This window comes from Rosa rugosa, chromosome 3 (assembly GCF_958449725.1).
Source record: "Rosa rugosa chromosome 3, drRosRugo1.1, whole genome shotgun sequence".
In the NCBI taxonomy this organism is placed as follows: Eukaryota; Viridiplantae; Streptophyta; class Magnoliopsida; order Rosales; family Rosaceae; genus Rosa; species Rosa rugosa.
The window spans coordinates 9,116,824-9,137,070 of NC_084822.1; the positions used below are offsets into that span (position 1 = coordinate 9,116,824).

A 20,247-nucleotide genomic window follows, 5' to 3' on the forward strand; every position below is an offset into this window, starting at 1 on the left:
AGAAAAAAATCAGGCTAGAAATGGATTCTGCTCTGATACCATGAAGAAATGGTTAAGATGATTTTTCTATATCAATTCAAGTAGTAAGATTACAAATATATAGGGAGAGGTACAACACACCTTCTCCAACCAAGCCCATACCTATCACCATACAACACACCTAATGACCATTCCCTATACATTGACTAGTTACATCAACAGTATATACCAACTAAGCATGGTGTTAATCACCACTCAACCTAACACAAGGTATGGTGGTAAGTAACCCCAAGATATGGTAAAACTCTATTGCCAATACTACCAAGAAAACAAGACTTAGAAAGTTTGTTTTTCGTGGTATAAGTCGAATTGAGTCAAAAAAGATGACATATTCTCTAACTAGGAGTTTTGAATTGTGTCGCATATGAAATCGGGAGTAGAAACATGTGTTACTCCATTCAATTGACCTACAAAATGTTCCTTGACGAAAATATATATGAACTCATTTCAATGCTTTCCATCGTATCATACTAGAAACCAGACAAAATGTATACTAGACCGTCTAAAATGAAAACACTGCAGAATGTTTTCAGTTTAGAATGTTTTCTAGCTGTCTAAGCTAGGCTCTTTTTTTGCTTTTCTTTCTGGGCCTTTGGCTCCCAATGTACCCAAAAAAAAAAAAAAAAAAAAAAAAACTGCAGCAAAAGTCCTTGGACTTTTTTATCCTAACTGTGGGATTTCAATTCTTCAATTAGCTTATTAAAATCCTCGTATGATGATCCTCCTTCTTCAACAGCCCTCCTTGCTTGCTTTCCAAGCTCCCTAGCTCTGCTTCTCCTTACCTCTGCTTCTTCACCCACCATGATCTGACTCACAGCTTTCACAATAGCTTCCTTCTTCACACTATCCCCAATAAGCCTAATCCATTTCTGAGCCCCAACCCCAACTCCAATCTTCAGCACTTGGGTCACCAATTTCTCATTGTAAAATTGCTCAGCAGACACAGGCCATGTCACCATAGGAAGCCCTGCAGAAATTCCTTCCAACGTGGAATTCCACCCACAATGAGTCACAAACCCACCAACACTAGGATGATCAAGAATCAAAACCTGAGGAGCCCAACCTCTGATGATCAATCCCTTGCCTTCCATCCTCTCTTCAAATCCTTCAGGCAACCACTCATCCTGATCCACCTCATCTTTGCCTTTCCTCACCACCCAAATGAAGTCCTGCCCAGCAACTTCCAGAGCCATAGCAATCTCCTTGAGCTGAGTGGAATTGAATTTGGCCACACTCCCAAAACAGACATACACAACTGAATCTGGCTTCTTTGAATCAAGCCATTTCAAACACTCATGCTCATCAATTGAGGCTTCTAATCCTCTCTGTACTTTCTCCTCAGTCTCTCTATTGCATAGAGAAACAGGGCCTATATGCCATGCCTTTCTCCCCAACCCATTTCTGTAATAATCTGCATAAACCGGTTCGAGCTCATAGAAACTGTTAACAACAATTCCATAGCTCTTCAACTCCGATTCCTTAGCCTCTTTCAGCAACTGAGTCAAGTCATTTAAAACATTGTTCTTCATAAAATCAGGCACCTGGGATCTTGTCAATTCAATCTCACCAGGCAAATTGGGGATCACAAAAGGATCAGTTTCACCTGAAACCGTATTGTAAGGCTCATAGAGCCTCACACACTCTGAAGCACATAGAGAAAAGAAGCTAGTCCCATGAAAAACCAACCTCGGAATACCAAATTTCGCAGCGGCTTCAGTAGCCCAAGGAAAGAACATGTCAGCTACAAGGCAAGTCGGTTTGAACTCCTTGAGAAGCTCCTCAATCGGTGCTTGAAGCAAGCGTGTGGCTTTGAAGAACTTGTTGGCTAATTCCGGCAGGGGCAGTGAGTCGAGATTCTCACAACCTTTAGGCAGACCAGCCTCTTCACTGGGGAACTCGATGGCCTTGATTTGGATGTCGAACCCGGAAGAGGGTTTCCTCGATTGGGTCGTTTGAGCGAATCTGATGGCGTTTTGAGGGGTGGTGACTATGGTGATCTTGACGCCATGTGAAGCGAAGAGCTTGGCCATGTCGGAGACTGGGATCATGTGGCCGTGAGCCATGAAAGGGAACAAGAATATGTGAACAGAGTCATGGCTTTCGCTACCCATTTTGGAATTCACGACTTAGAATGAAGATGAAGAAGCGATAGGTTAGAGGGGGTAAGATGTGATTGTGATTATGATTCTATGGAGGTGAAGAGGTTGACTTATATATAGAAAATAGTAGGATCAATGGTAACAAGAAGACGAGAAGAAGTTTTCTTCCTGCGCACTACTTTACTAAAAACAGAATAGACGGAGGGATATAGAAACCATGATACAGAGAAAGAATCCGTGTCATTACGCAAATAAATTTCCTTAATTATGGGATTTTGTGCATTGAAGATTTGAAGTATACTCATGTATAGTAAAATTTAAGAAAAGTAAATAGTTTATTACGGTAATGCCATTATTGCAATATTGCTCTTCTAAGAGGGAAAATTGAATTAATACAAAGAATTGAGGAATGTTAATAGTCAAACAAAATGGACCACTCGGGGTCCAACAAGGAGTCGAAGAAGTCCATTGAATTTGAACCTTAAAGCACACGTAATTTAGGGATGTACAAATCAATGTGACATCACGGCTTACGTTAGAACAATGGGATATTTTCTGGGAATCAAATGCATGCGACAACTGACAAGGAAAAAAGAAAACGGAAAGAGCTGTGAGTGTTTCCCAAAAAATGAGGTAATTTTCGGCGGAATAGGTTAGTTTTAGACACGAAAATATGATGGAAACTTCTACAATTATTTTTGACATCTTTGAAAAAACATACTCAACTTATAGCACACAACATTTTGATATTTCTGTCCGAAAATTTAAGTGTTCGATATTATTTTTGCTTTAGTTACGTTTTTTAATATTTTTGAAAACTTAAGTACTTAGTTTAACGTATAAGGTATTTTAAACTAGGCTTAATCTTTTGTGAGAGTATACAATTTGAACATATGTTGCGATAAACTAGGCTTAATCTTTTGCGGCTCAATCCTATGAGAGAGTACATATTTAAACTAATATTTTCAGTGATGCTTTAGCTGTAATGTGAAAATAAAAAGTTATTCTTTTTTCTCAAAAAAAAAAAAAATTGGCTCTTCATTTTCTTGACCATTGAGTCCATTTTGTCCCTTTAGCTATTTGTTTTTCAACTTTTTCTTAGTTGTCAGTGGGTTCCAAGTGATACACTAAAATGAGATTCATTTCACATTATTTTAGATTAAAAAACCCACAAATCAAAAAAAAAAAAAAAAAAAAAACCAACAACAAAGTGCACGCAAAACTTATTCTCTGCTTTTCCCACATAATTTAGCTCGATATCACAGGGAAGCATAAGGCAGACTCACAGTTTAGTGCAGCAAATTCATGTCATCTACAAATTCTTGGAAAACCTGGGACAACAAGAAGGCAGAAAAAATTTAAGTGAAAATTTAAGATTTACTGCAACTCACTAGTACTAGTTTTTGAGAATTTCGACTAGGCCTCCAGAAGGTGGTTCAACTCTCCAACTAGAGCAGATAAATCCAAGAAAGATGAGCCACCTTCTTCAACAGCCCTCCTTGCCTTCTCTTCAAGTTCTTTAACTCTGCTTCTTATTTCCACTGATTCATCACCCACCATGATTCTAGTCACAGCCTCCTCTATGGCCTCTCTCCTCACACTCGCTTCAGTTTCCGCACTTACATCCACAAATGATAAAACCCATTTTTCAGAACCAACAGGAACGCCAATCCTATGTATCTCAGTCACCAACTTCTCATTGTAAAACTGCTCGCCGAACACCGGCCACGTGATCATTGGAACCCCGGCAGACACTCCTTCTAGGATAGAGTTCCACCCACAGTGAGTCACAAATGCTCCTATTGCTTCATGCTCAAGAATCAGCACTTGGGGAGCCCAATCTCTTATAATCAGTCCCTTACCTTCCATTCTCTTCTCAAATCCTTTAGGCAACCAGTTTTCTACATCCTTGTTTTCTTTCTTCACAACCCAAACGAAGTCTTGTCCAGAAGCCTCAAGGCCCATTGCAATTTCTAGTAGCTGGCAATCAGCAAATTGGATCAAGCTTCCGAATGATACATACACAACCGAATAGGGTTTCTTTGAATCAAGCCATTTCAAGCACTCATGTTTCTCAGCAGTCGAGCTTTCTATTGACCCCCTCTCTGCTTTATCCTCTGTTGCCTTATTACATAACGAAACGGGGCCGATATGCCATGCCTTCCTCCCAAACACCTTCCTATAATGATCTGCATAAGCTGGTTCTAGTTCATAAAAGCTGTTAACAATAACCCCATAGCTCCTTTCTTCGCTCTCTGTGGATGCTTTGAGCATGTTCAAGAATTCTGACTCACCATCTAGATTGGGAAAAACTGGTAATTGGCTTCTATTCATCTTGATCTCATCAGGGAGATTAGGAATGACAAAAGATTCTGAATCAGACGACAACTTCGTCTGAGGTTGATACATCATCACACTCAGTGAAGCGCACAATGGGAAGAAACCGATTCCATGGAAATACAGCCTTGGAATTCCAAACTTGGCGGCCACATCTGTAGCCCAAGGAAAGAAACCATCAGCAACAAGGCAATGAGGACGATGTTCGTCTAAAACCTTCTCAAGCTGTGGTGCAAGTAAAAAGGTGGCTTTGATAAATTTTTCCACCGTGTCTTGTGTTGTAATCAAGTCGGCGCTTTCGCAGTCTTGAGGCAACCCAGCTTCAGTAGATGGGAACTTGATGAGAACAAGTTCAATCTCACCTTTTTGGATTGCTTTGGAGAAGAGCGGGGCATTGAGGGGAGTAGTTACTATGGTGCATCTTGCACCACGAGAAGAAAATAGTTTGGCTATGTCTATAAGGGGTATGCTGTGGCCACGAGCCATGTATGGAAGAAAGAAAATTTGAAGCTGTTGACATGAGTTGGTTTTGAAAATATTGGGATGAAACTAAAAAGCCTAGAGGGGGGTAAATAGGCTTTCCCTATAGAAACCACAACTTTTCCTTAATTCAAAAAACTCCAGCAAGAAACGTTAAAGGATAAACACAGGTATGAATCCCTGAATATAGCAGTATAGATAAAGTGCATAAAAGAAAGGTAAACACAATCACACAGCGATCAAGAGACACCAGAATTGTTTGCGCAGTAAAAACCTCAAAATGAGGAAAACAACTGCGGGGCCTTAACTCTCTAAAGCCCTAGTGAAAACCAATTCACTTAATGGAAAGATACGAGTTCTCTTACAAACAACCAATAGCACTGACCTCGGCTATACTTACTAGACACATTCTAGAAGGCTGTATGATCACATCTTCGTAAATCTTCTCCACTGATGAACTGCTCTCACTGGTAGGATTGATAGGCACTGACCTCGACCTTCAATCTTCTTTGCACATCAACAACTCCAACTGACCTCGAGAGCACTTTGATGTGAAGAATGTAATGAATGATGGATGTGTTTGACTCAATGATCTACTTAAGCATGGAACAAGTAGTTCATAGACTCGAATCTGAAGCACACAGTTTCTCACAAAACAAAATGAAAAATCTTGACTCAATAGATGCACCAATTCTTATTCGGCTCAAAGTCACCAAATGAATGACCATACACGTTGAATATATATCTCAGACTCCCCCTAAAACCTTGGACAATAAAGACTCCAAAACCTAATTGACTCCTAGTATGGAAGGAACAAATCATAAAAAGATATTCAACAAATAAACATGATTCTATTCTTAATAAAGACGATAAGACTTAACAGATCAAATCATATAGAGAAATATCCTTTTACGACCCAACTAATGTATACGCACAAAACGTGAAAAAGAATAAATAACATCCAACGACCTGACTTGAAAGGGATTGCAGAACAGATTGCAATCCCATCATGTAGATTGACCTTAATGAAACCTGACCTGACAGGGATTGCAGAACAGATTGCAATCCCATATGCATGTAGATTGACCTTTATGAAATGCAAATGCATATGCTCTTACCTGGAGTGCTTCAAAGAGTCAGCTGGAGCATTGTATGACCGTATATCTCTTCCAGATTACACTTGATAACTCTAGTAGACCTATGATTCTAGCTTTTGTATTAGGAATGCCAACATACATCAAACCTATACTAACAGGTTTCCATGGCCATGGGGCAGCAATGCACTCAGCACAGAGTCTCGGATAATATATGATAATATTGGTGTTGAAGACGAACTGATGACAACGAGTTGGGATAATCAAGGGCCAAAGTTTGATAGGAATCAAGATGCATATATAGACGCATCTCAAGGCCGCAGACACGCAGTGGTTGAAGTTTCAAAATAGAATTCCAAGTAAAACCTCAACAACAACCTACATCCAAATTATTCAGAAGAAAAGTCTGACAAGTAGAAAACTCGGAACCAACTTTGAGCTTTAGTTTCTACGTCTTTTCATACTACGTCTTTTCTACGTCTTCTATTTTTTATTATATGGTTTTAGTTAGGAAATATCATTACATATTTTGTGGTTTCTAGGCTCTGCTCTCATTTTAGTATTTTTCCAACACTTTCCGTACGTTAATTCATACACACCAGATTCTCTAATATTAATGTTGAGACTGCTGCTCATTTCTAGTGATCATTCACATATTTTAGTTCGGGAGGTTTTACCCCACCAGATTTCCCCAAGTAGGAATAGATTCTCATTAATTTTAGGGATCTGCTTTAATTCGACTCTTCACTAAGTTAACTTCAATAATCTCCAAGACTCCAACAATATAAGTCAATTTAGCTAAAAGTTTTTTTTTTTTTTGGAGAAATAATCAACTAATAATGAAATTCAGCAAAATTACACATAGTGACCCGCTCAGCAGGGCTGTCAGATAGAGTAACTACCAAGTAATTTGATCTTTTTAAGGAATTAATAAGCACACCATCTACGAGGAGATAAAAACGCAGGCTTTGTGGGTAACCCTGGCGACAATCCTCAAACCTTAGGACCTACAGACTTCCCCCTTAAAAAAGGAGCTAGAAGTCCTTACAAAATTAAATAACAAAAAATAAAACATGCCAACTGGAACCCAAATCCAGCCCAAGAGAACCAAGCCTAGAAACCCAAGTCTCCAGCCCATTGCTCAAGGAAAAACCCTAGACCAAACAACTGCTAACACATTGGCATCAGCGTCGTAGCCTCCTTGACGCCGCTACGGTCGCCAAATCTGCCAACCATCCATCGTCGCTGCATTAGCCACCGCCTAGCCATTGATCACCTCCGGGTTGGCGTCCCCAGCTACCCCCATCACTGATTTGCTCAATCCAGGCCACCAAGCTACACCAAGCACGATAGCCGATGCATGAGCACCACCGTGCAATACCACTGTGATGCCCCGGAATTTAATTAGTGGTTATTGGAATTTAATTAGTGGTTATTGGACGATTTCGCGGCTCGTGGATAGAGCGGAAGTGTTTCAGGCTAATAAATATTCAGGAAGCGTCATTTTAGGGGGGGACGCAACGGTTGACTTTTTATTCGTTGGGATTCTCCGAAAACTTCCTTCACAAAAGTTGTAGAGTGCGTCGATACGAGTTCGTGGACATGTGGAACGCGTCAATCGGAGTTCGTATGAGAAAGTTATGGCTAGCGGAAGAAGTTTCCATTTTAGTATAAATAGAGGAAAATCAGAAATTATTTTCATTATTTCACTTTCCATTTACGGAAAGGTTTTTCTCTCTCTTTTCTCTCTCGATCGACTCCTTCAGAAACGAAATTTTCCGTCTGACCCGACCCGACCCGGCTTTTCCGGCGAACTACGGCGGTCTCTGGCCGTGAAACTTGGTCAGCTGGTTCGTCTCCTCCGTCTGGTCGTCCCTGTGGTGTTCTCTAGCGGCGATATCCACCGTGTGCGGCGCAGCAAGGCGGTGCAGTTGGGTGATTTTGGACCCGACCGAAAATCGTAGCTCCGGCGATGGCACGGCTTCAAGTTTCCTTCCTTGGCTTCGTGGGGGTCGTCTGAGTCGATCTATGGTGTTTGTTTGGATCGATTTACGTGGAAATCGGTTCAACTCAGATTGAGCAAAAATCCAATGCTGGTGAGGTAGTTTTCGACCCTTTATGCTTGTTTTCTGACTTCGAGCTAGTTATGAGAATTCACAAGCATGCTTAGATGAAGCTTTTTTATGTTGGGAGTTTTGGGAAATATTGAGTTTTGGCCGGCGGCGGTGCGCCACCGCCTATGGCGGCGTTCCAGCGGTGTTCCGGCCATGTAAGAGACTGTTTTTGGTATTATATATGTTCTGCTCATTGATACGAGCGTTTCGATATATAATATGCAAATTTTGGAGTTCGTATGGAATTGTTATGATTTTTACGGTTTCATACCGGTCGATTTATTCGATCCGTGAGGATTCAAGCTTCCGATCGACTTGTGGTTTTGGCATATCGATCGTAGAAGTATTCCGGAGACATTGGGTGGTCTCGGATGTGGTTTCGCCTCCATTGGCGTCACTTTGGGGATTTTAGTTCAAAACAGGGGTTACGAACTTAAATCGTTTGTGAATCGTTACTAAGTTGATACCGTATGTGATTAGGTACTTGGGAAGTATTCTTGGACGGTTGTTTTGAGGTTTGGCTGCTTTGTTCTGTATTGAAGATGCAGCGGGAGTTTCGAGGTGAGTAATCTCACAAGGTTCAATTATGAACGGATTTAATTGGTTGATTTTGATTAGCTTTCGAAATGAACTATAGTTGGTATTAGTGGTATTCCTGAGTGAATGACTACGTAAATATATATGTTTTGGTGGGTTGTGGATTGATGAAAACAATATGCATGAATTGATGCGTTTTATTGTTTTAGGTTGTGGCTTTTCGGAAAACAAATGGTGGGAAATGATATTTCTATTGTTTTGAAAAGTGTTTGAGAAATTGAGAGTCACAGGTTGTGATTTCTCATTTTGATTTGATTTAATGTTTTGATCCGACGACCGGTGGTCTGAGGATGTGAGAGTCACAGGTTGTGATTTCTCCTTTTGATTTGATTTAACATTTTGATCCGACGACCGGTGGTCTGAGGATGTGAGAGTCACAGGTTGTGATTTCTCCGTTTGATTTGATTTGACATTTGGGGTCCGGTGCGACTCGTTTAATGTTTTGATCTGAGGGTCAGGTTGGCCTAAGGATCTGGGGTTGCAGGTTGCATCCTCATGTAATGTATATCGTAAGGTTGAACCTTGGCCGAGGTAACAGGTTACGATATATTCAGTTAGAGCTCTAGTCTGTCTGCCATGGTACCTCATGGATCTAGGTAGGTTACTTACGATTACTGGGTACGTGTTTTGTCCAGGTTGGACCGATTTGATGTATTTTGTCCAGGTTGGACTAAAAGAATCATATGCTATTTGTTAGGTTAACAATAGGTATGATTGATGTGTGTATGTGTTTTGTCCAGGTTGGACTGATTTGATGTGTTTTGTCCAGGTTGGACCGATTTGATGTGTTTTATCCAGGTTGGATCGATTTATCATATTTGAATTGTTAGGTTAACGATTTATATGATTTTGCCACGGTGTGACTTTTGTGATTTCATTTTGGGAAAAGAGTATTGTTTTGGGAAGCATGGTATGTTTTCCTTATTCTCGAGTCGAAAGGTTTTCCTCGTGTTTGGCGTGAGTTGTGCGGGCTTTTATCCCGTGATTTTGTGTGAGTTGTTTTGAGTTACTCATACGGGCTTGCAAAAGCTTACCGGGTTTGTTGTGTGACAACCCGGTGCACTATTCAAACGGTGTAGGGGTTAATCCTGCAGGTCAGGGTAATCGTGGCTGAAGCTGAGGTAGCTTGTTGGCAGCAAAACTGGTAGGAAGCAAATTTGATTGGCTTTGCCATTGTTATGACTTCCGCTATGTAGTAAACTCTGAGGAGCTTTTACGTTTTATCTTGTTGTTGACAATTTAATTCGTAAGCTTATGTAATATATGACTCTGTGGGCGGGTCAATATTGACAAAGTGGGTTCAAGACATCAATACGTGTGTAGTTTAAAGGGAAAAAGTTTCCAGGTGCTTGGTATTGATGGTTGAACAATCACGCATATGTAATTGTGGGGTTATATATCGATTTTTATTTGTGTTAAAAATCAGGGGCGTGACAACCACCAACCGCCATCGATCACCTCTTGGCCACCAATCCCAACGCACAACGCCTTCCGGAATCGTCGGTTCCGAACCCCATCCAAACCATCGAGACACCGGCAGCTTTCCACCAAAGACTTTGGGAATTTGCAATGAGAAACCACAACACCGGTAACCCCATCACCGATTCCCCCTACACAATCTGGAGAGGGGAGTTCCCCTGCCCTAGCCTCCTATGTAGAGCTGACCGGAGATGAGTAGAAGCCCCCCACTGCCGCCGACCACAGCCTCTCAAGCGAGAGTAGAAGAAGAAAAAATAGAGAAGAAGTCATAGCATTTTTAGCTAAAAGTTAAATATACGTAGTTAATTTTGAACTTTTACTCCAGTAGTGTTAGTTAATTGCAAGTTAATATTTTTGCTCTGGTAGTGTTAGTTAATTGTAAGTTAAGAAATCGAACATGGGAATATTTATTTTTTGTTATTTTTATCTCTTCTCGATCTCTAGTTAAATATATATAGTTAGAAATTTTAGTAAAAGTTAAAGTTAACTTTCATTTTGATTTTCTGTTAGAGCAGTAATTTATCTCAATATTAATTAAGTATTTAACTTTATGCCAAATTAGCTATTTTGTTGGAAATGTTCTAAATATTGTGTAGCATTATTAACGTACGTTACTATGGTAATCACCTACATGAAACCATCTGGTCCTCTGAGCACAAAACAAAGGTCTGGTCCCAAACTTCAGCAGAGAAAAGAACAGGTTTCTTTACTCGAGTATGTCAATTATAGTTGACATGAAATAAATTGGAGCTTGCATGGTTGGTCTGTTGGCCAGGTAGTAGATATCAATCTGAAACGAAAGTCTTAAAATACATTGAATATGTTCAACTCTATCACTATCACGGTCTTAAATTAGAGATGACTCTTAACCACAAATGTAACACCACTGGTATGAAAATTAATGATTGCGTGGCCGGTAAACTATCAATCCTTAGAAAAGAAAGAAAATAAAGATGAAGAAGCAGAAACGTTGTGAGCAACCTTATCCAGCAAGGTTCGGTCTGAGGTGAGCTAGAAGTCAGAAGAGGTGGCATTCCTCAGGCCCCGGGTAGTTTTCTCTCAAATTAATTCTCTAGTTTGTCTTCATATATTATGCTTAATGTAAAAATCGACAAATCGTCGTGATGCTTATCAAGTAGTGCATTTTTTTTTTAATATATATTAAAATAATTCTCAATATATATATATATATATATATATATATATATATATATTTAATAATATGAGCCGATGTAATTTTAAGGCCAGAAGAAACTCTCGATACAAGTTGAACCTTGGAAAATTTTAAACGATGAACAATCTCCTCTCTTTCTCAAGTAAAAAAAACATGTATATTTGACTTTTTTATAATGAGTTCTAAATATATTAAATCTCTAGTTTACTCGCAATGTTCTTCGACTTTAACGAAAAAGTAGACAGAAGTAGTAACCTATTTGACGTACATAATCATAAAATATATAATCGGGCATTATTTAAGTAATTTGCTAGTAGTAAGTACGAAAGCATAACCTTTGTTGATATAGAAGAGTCTTCAGCAATTATTGTTTGGCATCCGAGACTCTTTTGACTGTCTAATTTTACACCATTATAGGCAAAGTGAGTACGTAATTAAGTACAGAACCCAAGATGGCGGAGTATCTATGGTAACAGTATAGCTTGAAATTGGCTTACTAATGTATATATGGGTGACTCAAATTGTGTGGGTTCTTCTTCTATTGGAAGGTTTTGGAAGAAGACGTACATGCATTTCAAAACTCACACATTTGCATGGTGATGACATTCTGCCCACTCTTTGTACGTAATCTGGCCAAGAAGATGATTCAATTTGAACATGCATATCTATGTTCTTTGTAGTTGTGACCATGAAATAAGCTTTTGTTCTGTGACTGCAACATCTCTGCTTGTACCTGGTTTTCAAGCTAGACTTGCATCAAAACACCTCTGGAAAGAAATAAAAAAAATGGCCCTTCATTTTCTTGATTATCGAGTCTATTTTGTCCCCTAGTGTTTTGTTTCTCTTACGGTGGGCACACTAAAAAGAGGATTCTCTTAGTATTTTTATTTTTTTGAATCCAAGGAGGTCAGATATATTAATGTTCAGCAAGCAGTACCAGAAACGACACACCCATAAGGGCCGACAGAAAGAGCCGTCCTGTAGGACATACAAAGGACCTATACTAACATAGAACCTACGCACTCCTGGGTACACCCACCTTTTAAGGACTAATAAGCACCTTTATTCTTACAAAATCTAGTAGCTCAGAAGCAAGGAAATATAAAAGTAACAACCGAACTAACTAGATTTTGTGACCTATGAAAATTTAAACATTGCTAGTAGATGAGGGTGCAAACTCCTCATCTACCAAAATAAAATTAAAAACAAAAAAGACAAAAGCAACCCAAACCCTAGCAAAGATGGAAGCCAAAGCCCATGAAAAGGCCCAGACCCAACCACATTTGCTAAGGACACCCCAAGCATATGCTTTTTCCATCACCACACCGCCGCCGCCGCCATCTGCAGCGCCGCCGTCCTCTTTGAATCCCTGTAACAACGCTTCCCAGCCTGCCTCGCGAGTCGGGATCCCAAATCCTGCCCTACTGACCTCCTTCAGGCCATCACCAGCATAGCCAAAAAAGCCACCACGTTGTACATCCCCATCCCCAGAACGATCACCCACCCAGAGAGCCCAAGTAGGAGCACCGTCGCCCTGGAAACCTCCATCCCCATATCCGCCATCACCGTGGGTCACCGCCGACGATACTGTCCCATCTCCAGGATCGAAAGACACCCAAATCCTCGCCCATTCCTGATCACCTCGAACCCACTTCCGATCCATTCTGGTGCCTTCGCAAGCAGTGAAGAAACCAGATCCTAGATCGGGATGAACCCGGTCGGAGGCGCCCAGGACAGCCTGAAAATCCTCTACGCTTTGGTCGATCCCCTGAACTGGTCGGGCCAACCCCACTCCGGCAACCCCACGACCCTGCAGCGAACCACCAGTGCCAACCAAAGCGATTGTACAATCCCTATCACCGTCGGAAGTCTGACGACCCCGATCCAAAACCCAGACTCGCCCGTCCAACTCAGGCCAAACCAGATCCACGCCATGAGCGCTCGGTCGTCGATCAGCCTTCCAAACAGCAACACTACCCTCCCAATCAGTCACCACAGGGAGTCCACACCAAGGCGGCGCTCCGAGCAAGAAAACAGAAGCAAAAACAAGAAAGAAACGATTAGCTACCAGACGAGCAATAGCCATAACCATCAAGATCTGGGAATCCTGAGAGATTTGTCGAAGGGGGAAAGCCAACGATAAACCCTAGCAGAGTGCTAGGTCAAGAAAAAGACATTTTATAAAAAGAGATGTCAGAAAGAACATCACTAGTACTTGAGTTAATTGTAGGATTCTCTTAGTATTAGTCTAACCCAAAAAATAAAAATCAAACTAAATCTCAAGATTTTGTCTCTGCTTTCTCCACATAATTTTGGTAATTGGGCTAAACTATCACAGACAAGCATGACACGGACTCACAGTATAGTCACTTTAGTGCAGCAAATTCATGCCATATTTTCTTCCATCATACAGATTCTTAGAAATCTTGGGACATGGAAGGCAACATAATTTAACCAAGGGGAAATGATAACTAAAGAAAATCTAAAATATAAAACCCCAAAACGAATCTAAAAGGAAACCATAAAACTTACCCAAGAGAAGAAATAAGATTATTGCAACGATGATGAGTGTTGGGATTTCGACTAAGCCTCCAGAAGGCGGTTCAACTCTTCAACTAGAGAAATTAAATTCAAGAAAGATGAGCCACCTTCTTCCACGGCCCTCCTTGCTTTCTCTCCAAGCTCTTTAATCCTGCTTCTCATTTCCACTGCTTCATCACCTACCATGATTCTAGTCACTGCTTTCTCTATGGCCCCCCTCCTCACACTCGCTTCAGTCTTCGCAGGTAGATCCACAAATGAAACCCATTGTTCAGAACCAACGGGAACGCCAATCCTAAGTATCTCAGTCACCAACTTCTCATTGTAAAACTGCTCATCGCTCATCACCGGCCACGTAATCATTGGAACCCCGGCAGACACTCCTTCAATGGTAGAGTTCCAGCCACAATGAGTCACAAATGCTCCTATTGCTTCATGCTCAAGAATCAGCACTTGGGGAGCCCAATCTCTTATAATCAGGCCCTTACCTTCCGTTCTCTTCTCAAATCCTTCAGGCAACCAGTCTTCTTCGTCTTTCTTTTCTTTCTTCACAACCCAAATGAAGTCTTGTCCAGAAGCCTCAAGGCCTATTGCAATTTCTAGTAGCTGACAATCAGCAAAACAGATGATGCTTCCGAATGATATATACACAACCGAATGGGGTTTCTTTGAATCAAGCCATTTCAAGCACTCATGTTTCTCAGCAGTCGAGCTTTCCATTGCTCCCCTCTCTGCTTTATCCTCTGGTGCCTTGTTGCACAACGAAACGGGGCCGATATGCCACGCCTTCCTCCTAAAAACTTTCCTGTAATGATCTGCATAAGCTGGTTCTAGTTCATAAAAGCTGTTAACAATAACCCCATAGCTCCTTTCTTCGCTCTCTGTGGATGCTTTGAGCATGTTCAAGAATTCTGACTCACCATCTAGATTGGGAAAAACTGGTAATTGGCTTCTATTCATCTTGATCTCATCAGGGAGATTAGGAATGACAAAAGATTCTGAATCAGACGACAACTTCGTCTGAGGTTGATACATCATCACACTCAGTGAAGCGCACAATGGGAAGAAACCGATTCCATGGAAATACAGCCTTGGAATTCCAAACTTGGCGGCCACATCTGTAGCCCAAGGAAAGAAACCATCAGCAACAAGGCAATGAGGACGATGTTCGTCTAAAACCTGCTCAAGCTGTGGTTCAAGTAAATAGGTGGCTTTGACAAATTTTTCCACCATGTCTTGTGTTCTAATCAAGTCGGGATCTTCGCAGTCTTGAGGCAACCCAGCTTCAGTAGAGGGGAATTTGATGAGAACAAGTTTGACTTCACCTCTTTGGGTTGCTTTGGAGAAGAGTGGTGCATTTAGGGGAGTGGTCACTATGGTGCATCTTGCCCCACGAGAAGAAAATAGTTTGGCTATGTCTATAATGGGTATGCTGTGGCCACGAGCCATGAAAGGAAGAAAGAAAATATGAAGCTGTTGAAGGGATTTGGTTTCCATGGGGCTGCAATGCACTGAGCACAGAGTCTCAGATAATGATAATATATTAATATTCGTGTCCAATTAATTTTTGTTAGGTGCTCAGTTTACCTAATCCCACCGTCTCTAAATCTCTAATAAAACGCCATTCACATTTTTTTATGTTTATGAATTAATTTTTCTTATGTCCTCAGTATACATCTAACTCCATCAGACCATCACTGTCATGATCTGAAAACCCACCGTCTCTAAGAACAAGTTCACCCGTTGGGTCACCGGGTCACCTACTATTCACTGTTTTTTAGTGTATATTTTCATTCTCTGGGTCACGAAATACACTGTGCTCGTGACCCAGGGCACGAAATACACTGTGCTCGTGACCCAGGGCACGAAATTAACACTAAAAAGTAGTGAACCCAGAACACTGTACCAGGTGACCCAGGGCACGAAATACACTGTGTTCGTGACCCAGGGCACGAAATTAACACTAAAAAGTAGTGAATAGTGGGTGACCTGGTGACCCAACGGGTGAACTTGCCCTAACAAAACGCCATTCTTATTTTGTTTATGATTTAACTTTTGTTATTTCCTCACTTTACCTAATGTATAGATCTGATGGCTAATATGATATCATGTTACAAGAATTTTTTTTTTGTCTGAACTTCCGAAATTTCAATCGTTAATATAAATTCAGTATGGTCTAAGCCAATAGAGTACAACTTGAATGACCAAGTACAAATCCCAGATTTCAAAGAAAAATCTTGGCCGACTAGTTCTTCTTCTTCAGTGACTTGAGCTCTGAAATCAGAGCATCCACTTCTGCATATGATGACCCACCTTCTTCAACAGCTCTTTTGGCCTTCTCCGCAAGATCTCTGGCTCTCTTCCTCATCTCCACCGCCTCATCTCCACCACCCACCACCTTCCTCACCGCATCTTCCACCTTCTCTCTCCCAATCAACTCCTTCCTCTCCATATTCCACGACGCCCACTCTTTGCTCCCAACCTGAACACCAATCCCCAACAAATCAGTAATCAGCTTCTCATTCGAGAACTGCTCCGCCGAGAGCGGCCACGTGATCATCGGCACACCGGCGCAGACACTCTCCAGTGTCGAGTTCCACCCACAGTGACTCACAAACCCACCCACAGACTTATGCTCCAGCATCAAAATCTGAGGAGCCCATCCCCTTATCACAACCCCTCTTTGACTCTCCCTCATCCTCTTCTCAAAACCCACAAGCCAATTTTCCTCATTTTCATGATTCTCATTCTCAGATGTACACACTTTCCCAATAACCCAGACAAAACCCTGCTTAGAATTCTCAAGCCCATGAGCGATCTCAATCAGTTGCTTATAAGACAATCGAGCCAAGCTTCCGAAACTAATGTACACAACCGAGTTAGGTTCTTGAGAATCCAACCAATTCAAACACCACTTCATGTTCTCCTCATCAAAAGAAGCAGCTTGTCCCCTCTCAGATTTATCAGCTTCGTCTCTGTTGCATAGCGAAACCGGGCCGATCCCCCACGCCTTCTTCCCCAATTCCTTCTTGAAATAGTCAGCATATTTCGACTCCAATTCATAGAAGCTGTTCACCACAACCCCGAAGCTCTTATCCTCCAATTGCCCAAACTTATCAGGCCCAGATTTGTTTCTGGAGAAAACAGGGAGCTGGGATTTCGTCAGTTCGACCCGATCAGGCAGACCCGGCACCACAAACGGCTCCGAATCGGAACCCAGTTTCTCGTGCGGCCGAAATCGGCTGACATTGTGCATCACGCAGCGGGAGAAGAACCCATTTCCGTTGAAGACGATTCTTCTGATTCCGAGGGAGTCGATGAGGTCAGAGGCCCAGCGGTGGAAGATGTCGATGACGATGCAGTCGGGAGGGTTTTGGGTGAGGAATTGCTTGAGGGGTTGTTGGAAGACGGAGGTGTCGGTGAAGGGGGCGGCGGACATGGAGGTGTCCGGGGGAGCGGCGTCGTTTGGGAGGTCGAGGACGTGGATGGTGATTCGGCGGTTGAGGGTTTGGTCGCGGTGGATGGAGTTGCGGAAGCGGAGGGCGTTGGAGAGAGTGGTGGAGAGGATGGTGGACTTGGCGCCGTGGGCGGCGAAGACTCGGGCGGTGTCGATCATCGGGATTTGGTGGCCGCCGCCGACGAAGGGGAAGAAGTACAATTCAACTGGAGGTTCTGAATCCATGGTGGGAAACTGAGAGAATGAGAAACAGTGTGGAAATGGGATTATGTCAATAGAGTTTGAATTGGTTTATATAGGGGTCAGATAGAGTAGTATACAATTGTGATTCGAATTCTATACTCTAGAGAGGTTACATCAGATAATAACAGGAGAGGGCCAGAAGGGTGTGCTTCACGCCCTCGTGATTGTTGAAGATAATACAATAATGGCCGGTCGAGTAGTACAGTAGCCATTATATGGATCACTTACACTCTTACAGAATCAGCAATAGAAGTGTTAAGAGGATAAATTTCCAAGGGTGATAAGAGACAACATTGGATATAAGTTTCACAACATAATAAGCAGTCGCCGCTTCAAATTTAGAATAATCCGATACTATAGAGGTCACATGTTTAAATCTCACTCACATTATAGGACGAGTGAAGTGATAATAAAATTGTTGTTTCTACTTAAAAAAAAAAATGTGCAATCATCAAAAGATAGATAGCATTTATAACAACTTTGTGCTAGTAGACCTGAACACTTGTTTTGTTGGTTCATGTTGAGCTTTCGAATGTGGAATATAGCCGAAACGAAGCAAAATGAATAGGTTTGGTTTCTTCGCATTTTCAAGTGTTTTTCTTTTGGGTGCAGCTATTGCCACCCTACCATTTCCTTAGTTCACCCTACAAACATTTGAATTATTGAAAGACTATATTACCCAAGTGCAAAATGACTAATAGGTACACTAACTTTCTAAAATTCAAATATGTAAGAAAAAATAAATACATAACCATCCCTAGTCGCCATCTTTTTATCTGGTTTACTTGTAAGTTTTACTGGGTACGCCTTATATACTGCGTTTGGGCAACCCTCTTAACAACTAAGAGATCCATTCGAGGAACACAGGGACTAGTCGAAGTAATGATCCTCCCACTATTGGGAGGATCATTACTTTCAATTGAGATAATGAAAAATCATTTCATCCTTTTACTTTTTAGTTGGAACTTTAGGCGGTTCGCTAAAAAAGATGGCGAAAAAAATTATTCCTAGAGTTGAGACTAAAAGGAATGTATAAACAAATGCTTCCATAGATTCGATCGTGGTTATAGCTTCCATACCTGTTTATTTTGGACCGTCTCCCGGATAAAGAAAGAACAAAAGTCAAAGAAAAGGCAGCGAGTCAAATGTCAAATCAAGATTTATCCGGTACCCCAACCCTATAGTCAGTCAAATAAAATAAAAACGAAAAGTAACAAACCAATATTGTACTACCTGTCTTCGTGTAGTTGGATCTCCAAGTTTTTGGAATGCTCCAAATTCCACTTGAGCATCTAAATCCGGATCAATACCAGCAAAAACATCTCTAAACAAGGTTCTAGCACCATGCCAAATGTGTCCAAAGAAGAAGAGCAAAGCAAACGAAGCATGCCCAAAGGTAAACCAACCCCTTGGACCGCTACGAAAAACACCATCGGATTTCAAAGTAGCACGGTCTAATTCAAAAATTTCACCCAATTGAGCACGTGTAGCATATTTTTTCACAGTAGCAGGGTCACTATAACTGACTCCATTCAGTTGCCGTCATAGAACTCAATAGTTACACCTACTTGTTCGACACTATATTTTGATTCTACCCTTTTAAAAGGAACATCGGCTCTAACAATTCCGTCCTCGTCGACCAAAACAACTGGAAATGTTTCAAAAAAACGTCGGCATACGACGTACAAAAAGTTCATGCCCCTCTTTATAAAACTATTAGTGTTAACTTCATTAAAATCTTTGCAGTACCCTTTGTGAACTTCATCGAAAGTGAAAAATTTAAAATACGGAAAAAAAATAAAAATCAATCTCTTCTTCGTTGCTCATAGTTATTAACTTACTAATATTTTGACATGAATTGAAACAAACGAACATTGAAATTGAAAAAAAAATAGAAGTAAATCTGATTATGATTTTATTAGGAAACTTAAATATATTTTAGTTTTTTTATTGGTATAAATTAAATATGGAATTTAAGTTAAATTTTTTTTTTATTGAATATATCTTATAAGGATATTTCTGGAAAGAAAAATGGGTTACATAAGTAAATTGAATAATTGAAATTAAAACATACGGTGTAATGAGCAAGTAGGGTGAACAAAGAAAATTGTAGGGCGACAATAGCCACACCCTTTTCTTTTTTCTTTTTTCATTTATGCAAGTAGTTGAGGTTGATTATCTCTAAACTGATAAAAAAAATAACTAATGTCTCTTATTGCCTCTTAACCCAGACAAAAAATTATAATAATTCCAGCCTTAAATCCTTGATGTTTATGGTGGTGTATATGATGTTAGGGGTTTTGCCCTTCTATGAGGAAAACAATTAGGAGTTGAAATTGATTATGAGGCAAAGAAAAAAAAAAAGAATCAATGAATGATTAAAGGTAGTTCTAGTTGGACCTCCAAATTTGATATTTGGACCTCCCATACTTAGTACACCTCTAATTTACTTTTTAGAATACTTGAAAAGCTAAGTAGACCTCCTTATTTTTACCAAAACGCCCTTGAATATAAGATCCAACAATCTATTACTACACTTTTTATCTCTATCTTCAACTACGAGAAAAACAATGAATCAAAATCACATGATATT

General features: G+C 40.7%; 4 protein-coding genes across 5 annotated transcripts; all 4 read right to left on the reverse strand.

Moving 5' to 3' along the window:
* Positions 1-441: 441 nt before the first annotated feature.
* LOC133741378 (probable UDP-glucosyl transferase 73B6) lies at positions 442-2,395 on the reverse strand. The gene has a single exon (XM_062169290.1). The coding sequence runs from the start codon at positions 2,148-2,150 to the stop codon at positions 705-707; it is 1,446 nt and encodes a 481-aa protein (XP_062025274.1). The 5' UTR covers positions 2,151-2,395; the 3' UTR covers positions 442-704.
* A 954-nt stretch (positions 2,396-3,349) lies between these two features.
* LOC133741379 (UDP-glucose flavonoid 3-O-glucosyltransferase 7-like) lies at positions 3,350-5,000 on the reverse strand. The gene is given in 2 exon segments (XM_062169291.1): positions 3,350-3,566; positions 3,569-5,000. Coding segments are annotated over 2 exon segments (1,425 nt in total). The 5' UTR covers positions 4,962-5,000; the 3' UTR covers positions 3,350-3,534.
* A 6,773-nt stretch (positions 5,001-11,773) lies between these two features.
* Positions 11,774-15,506, reverse strand: LOC133740413 (UDP-glucose flavonoid 3-O-glucosyltransferase 7-like). 2 transcript variants are annotated; one of them, XM_062168360.1, is made up of 2 exons: positions 13,946-15,506; positions 11,774-12,146 (listed from the first exon to the last, which is right to left on the reverse strand). In XM_062168360.1, exon 1 carries the CDS (start codon positions 15,449-15,451, stop codon positions 13,997-13,999), a length of 1,455 nt encoding a protein of 484 aa, XP_062024344.1. In that variant the 5' UTR covers positions 15,452-15,506; the 3' UTR covers positions 11,774-12,146; positions 13,946-13,996. The 2 variants fall into 2 exon arrangements, with proteins under 2 accessions (XP_062024344.1, XP_062024343.1); XM_062168359.1 differs by having other exon boundaries at positions 11,774-12,180; positions 13,946-15,505.
* A 475-nt stretch (positions 15,507-15,981) lies between these two features.
* LOC133738136 (abscisate beta-glucosyltransferase-like) lies at positions 15,982-17,865 on the reverse strand. Its single transcript, XM_062165589.1, has one exon. The coding sequence runs from the start codon at positions 17,634-17,636 to the stop codon at positions 16,200-16,202; it is 1,437 nt and encodes a 478-aa protein (XP_062021573.1). The 5' UTR covers positions 17,637-17,865; the 3' UTR covers positions 15,982-16,199.
* Between the last annotated feature and the right edge of the window lie 2,382 nt (positions 17,866-20,247).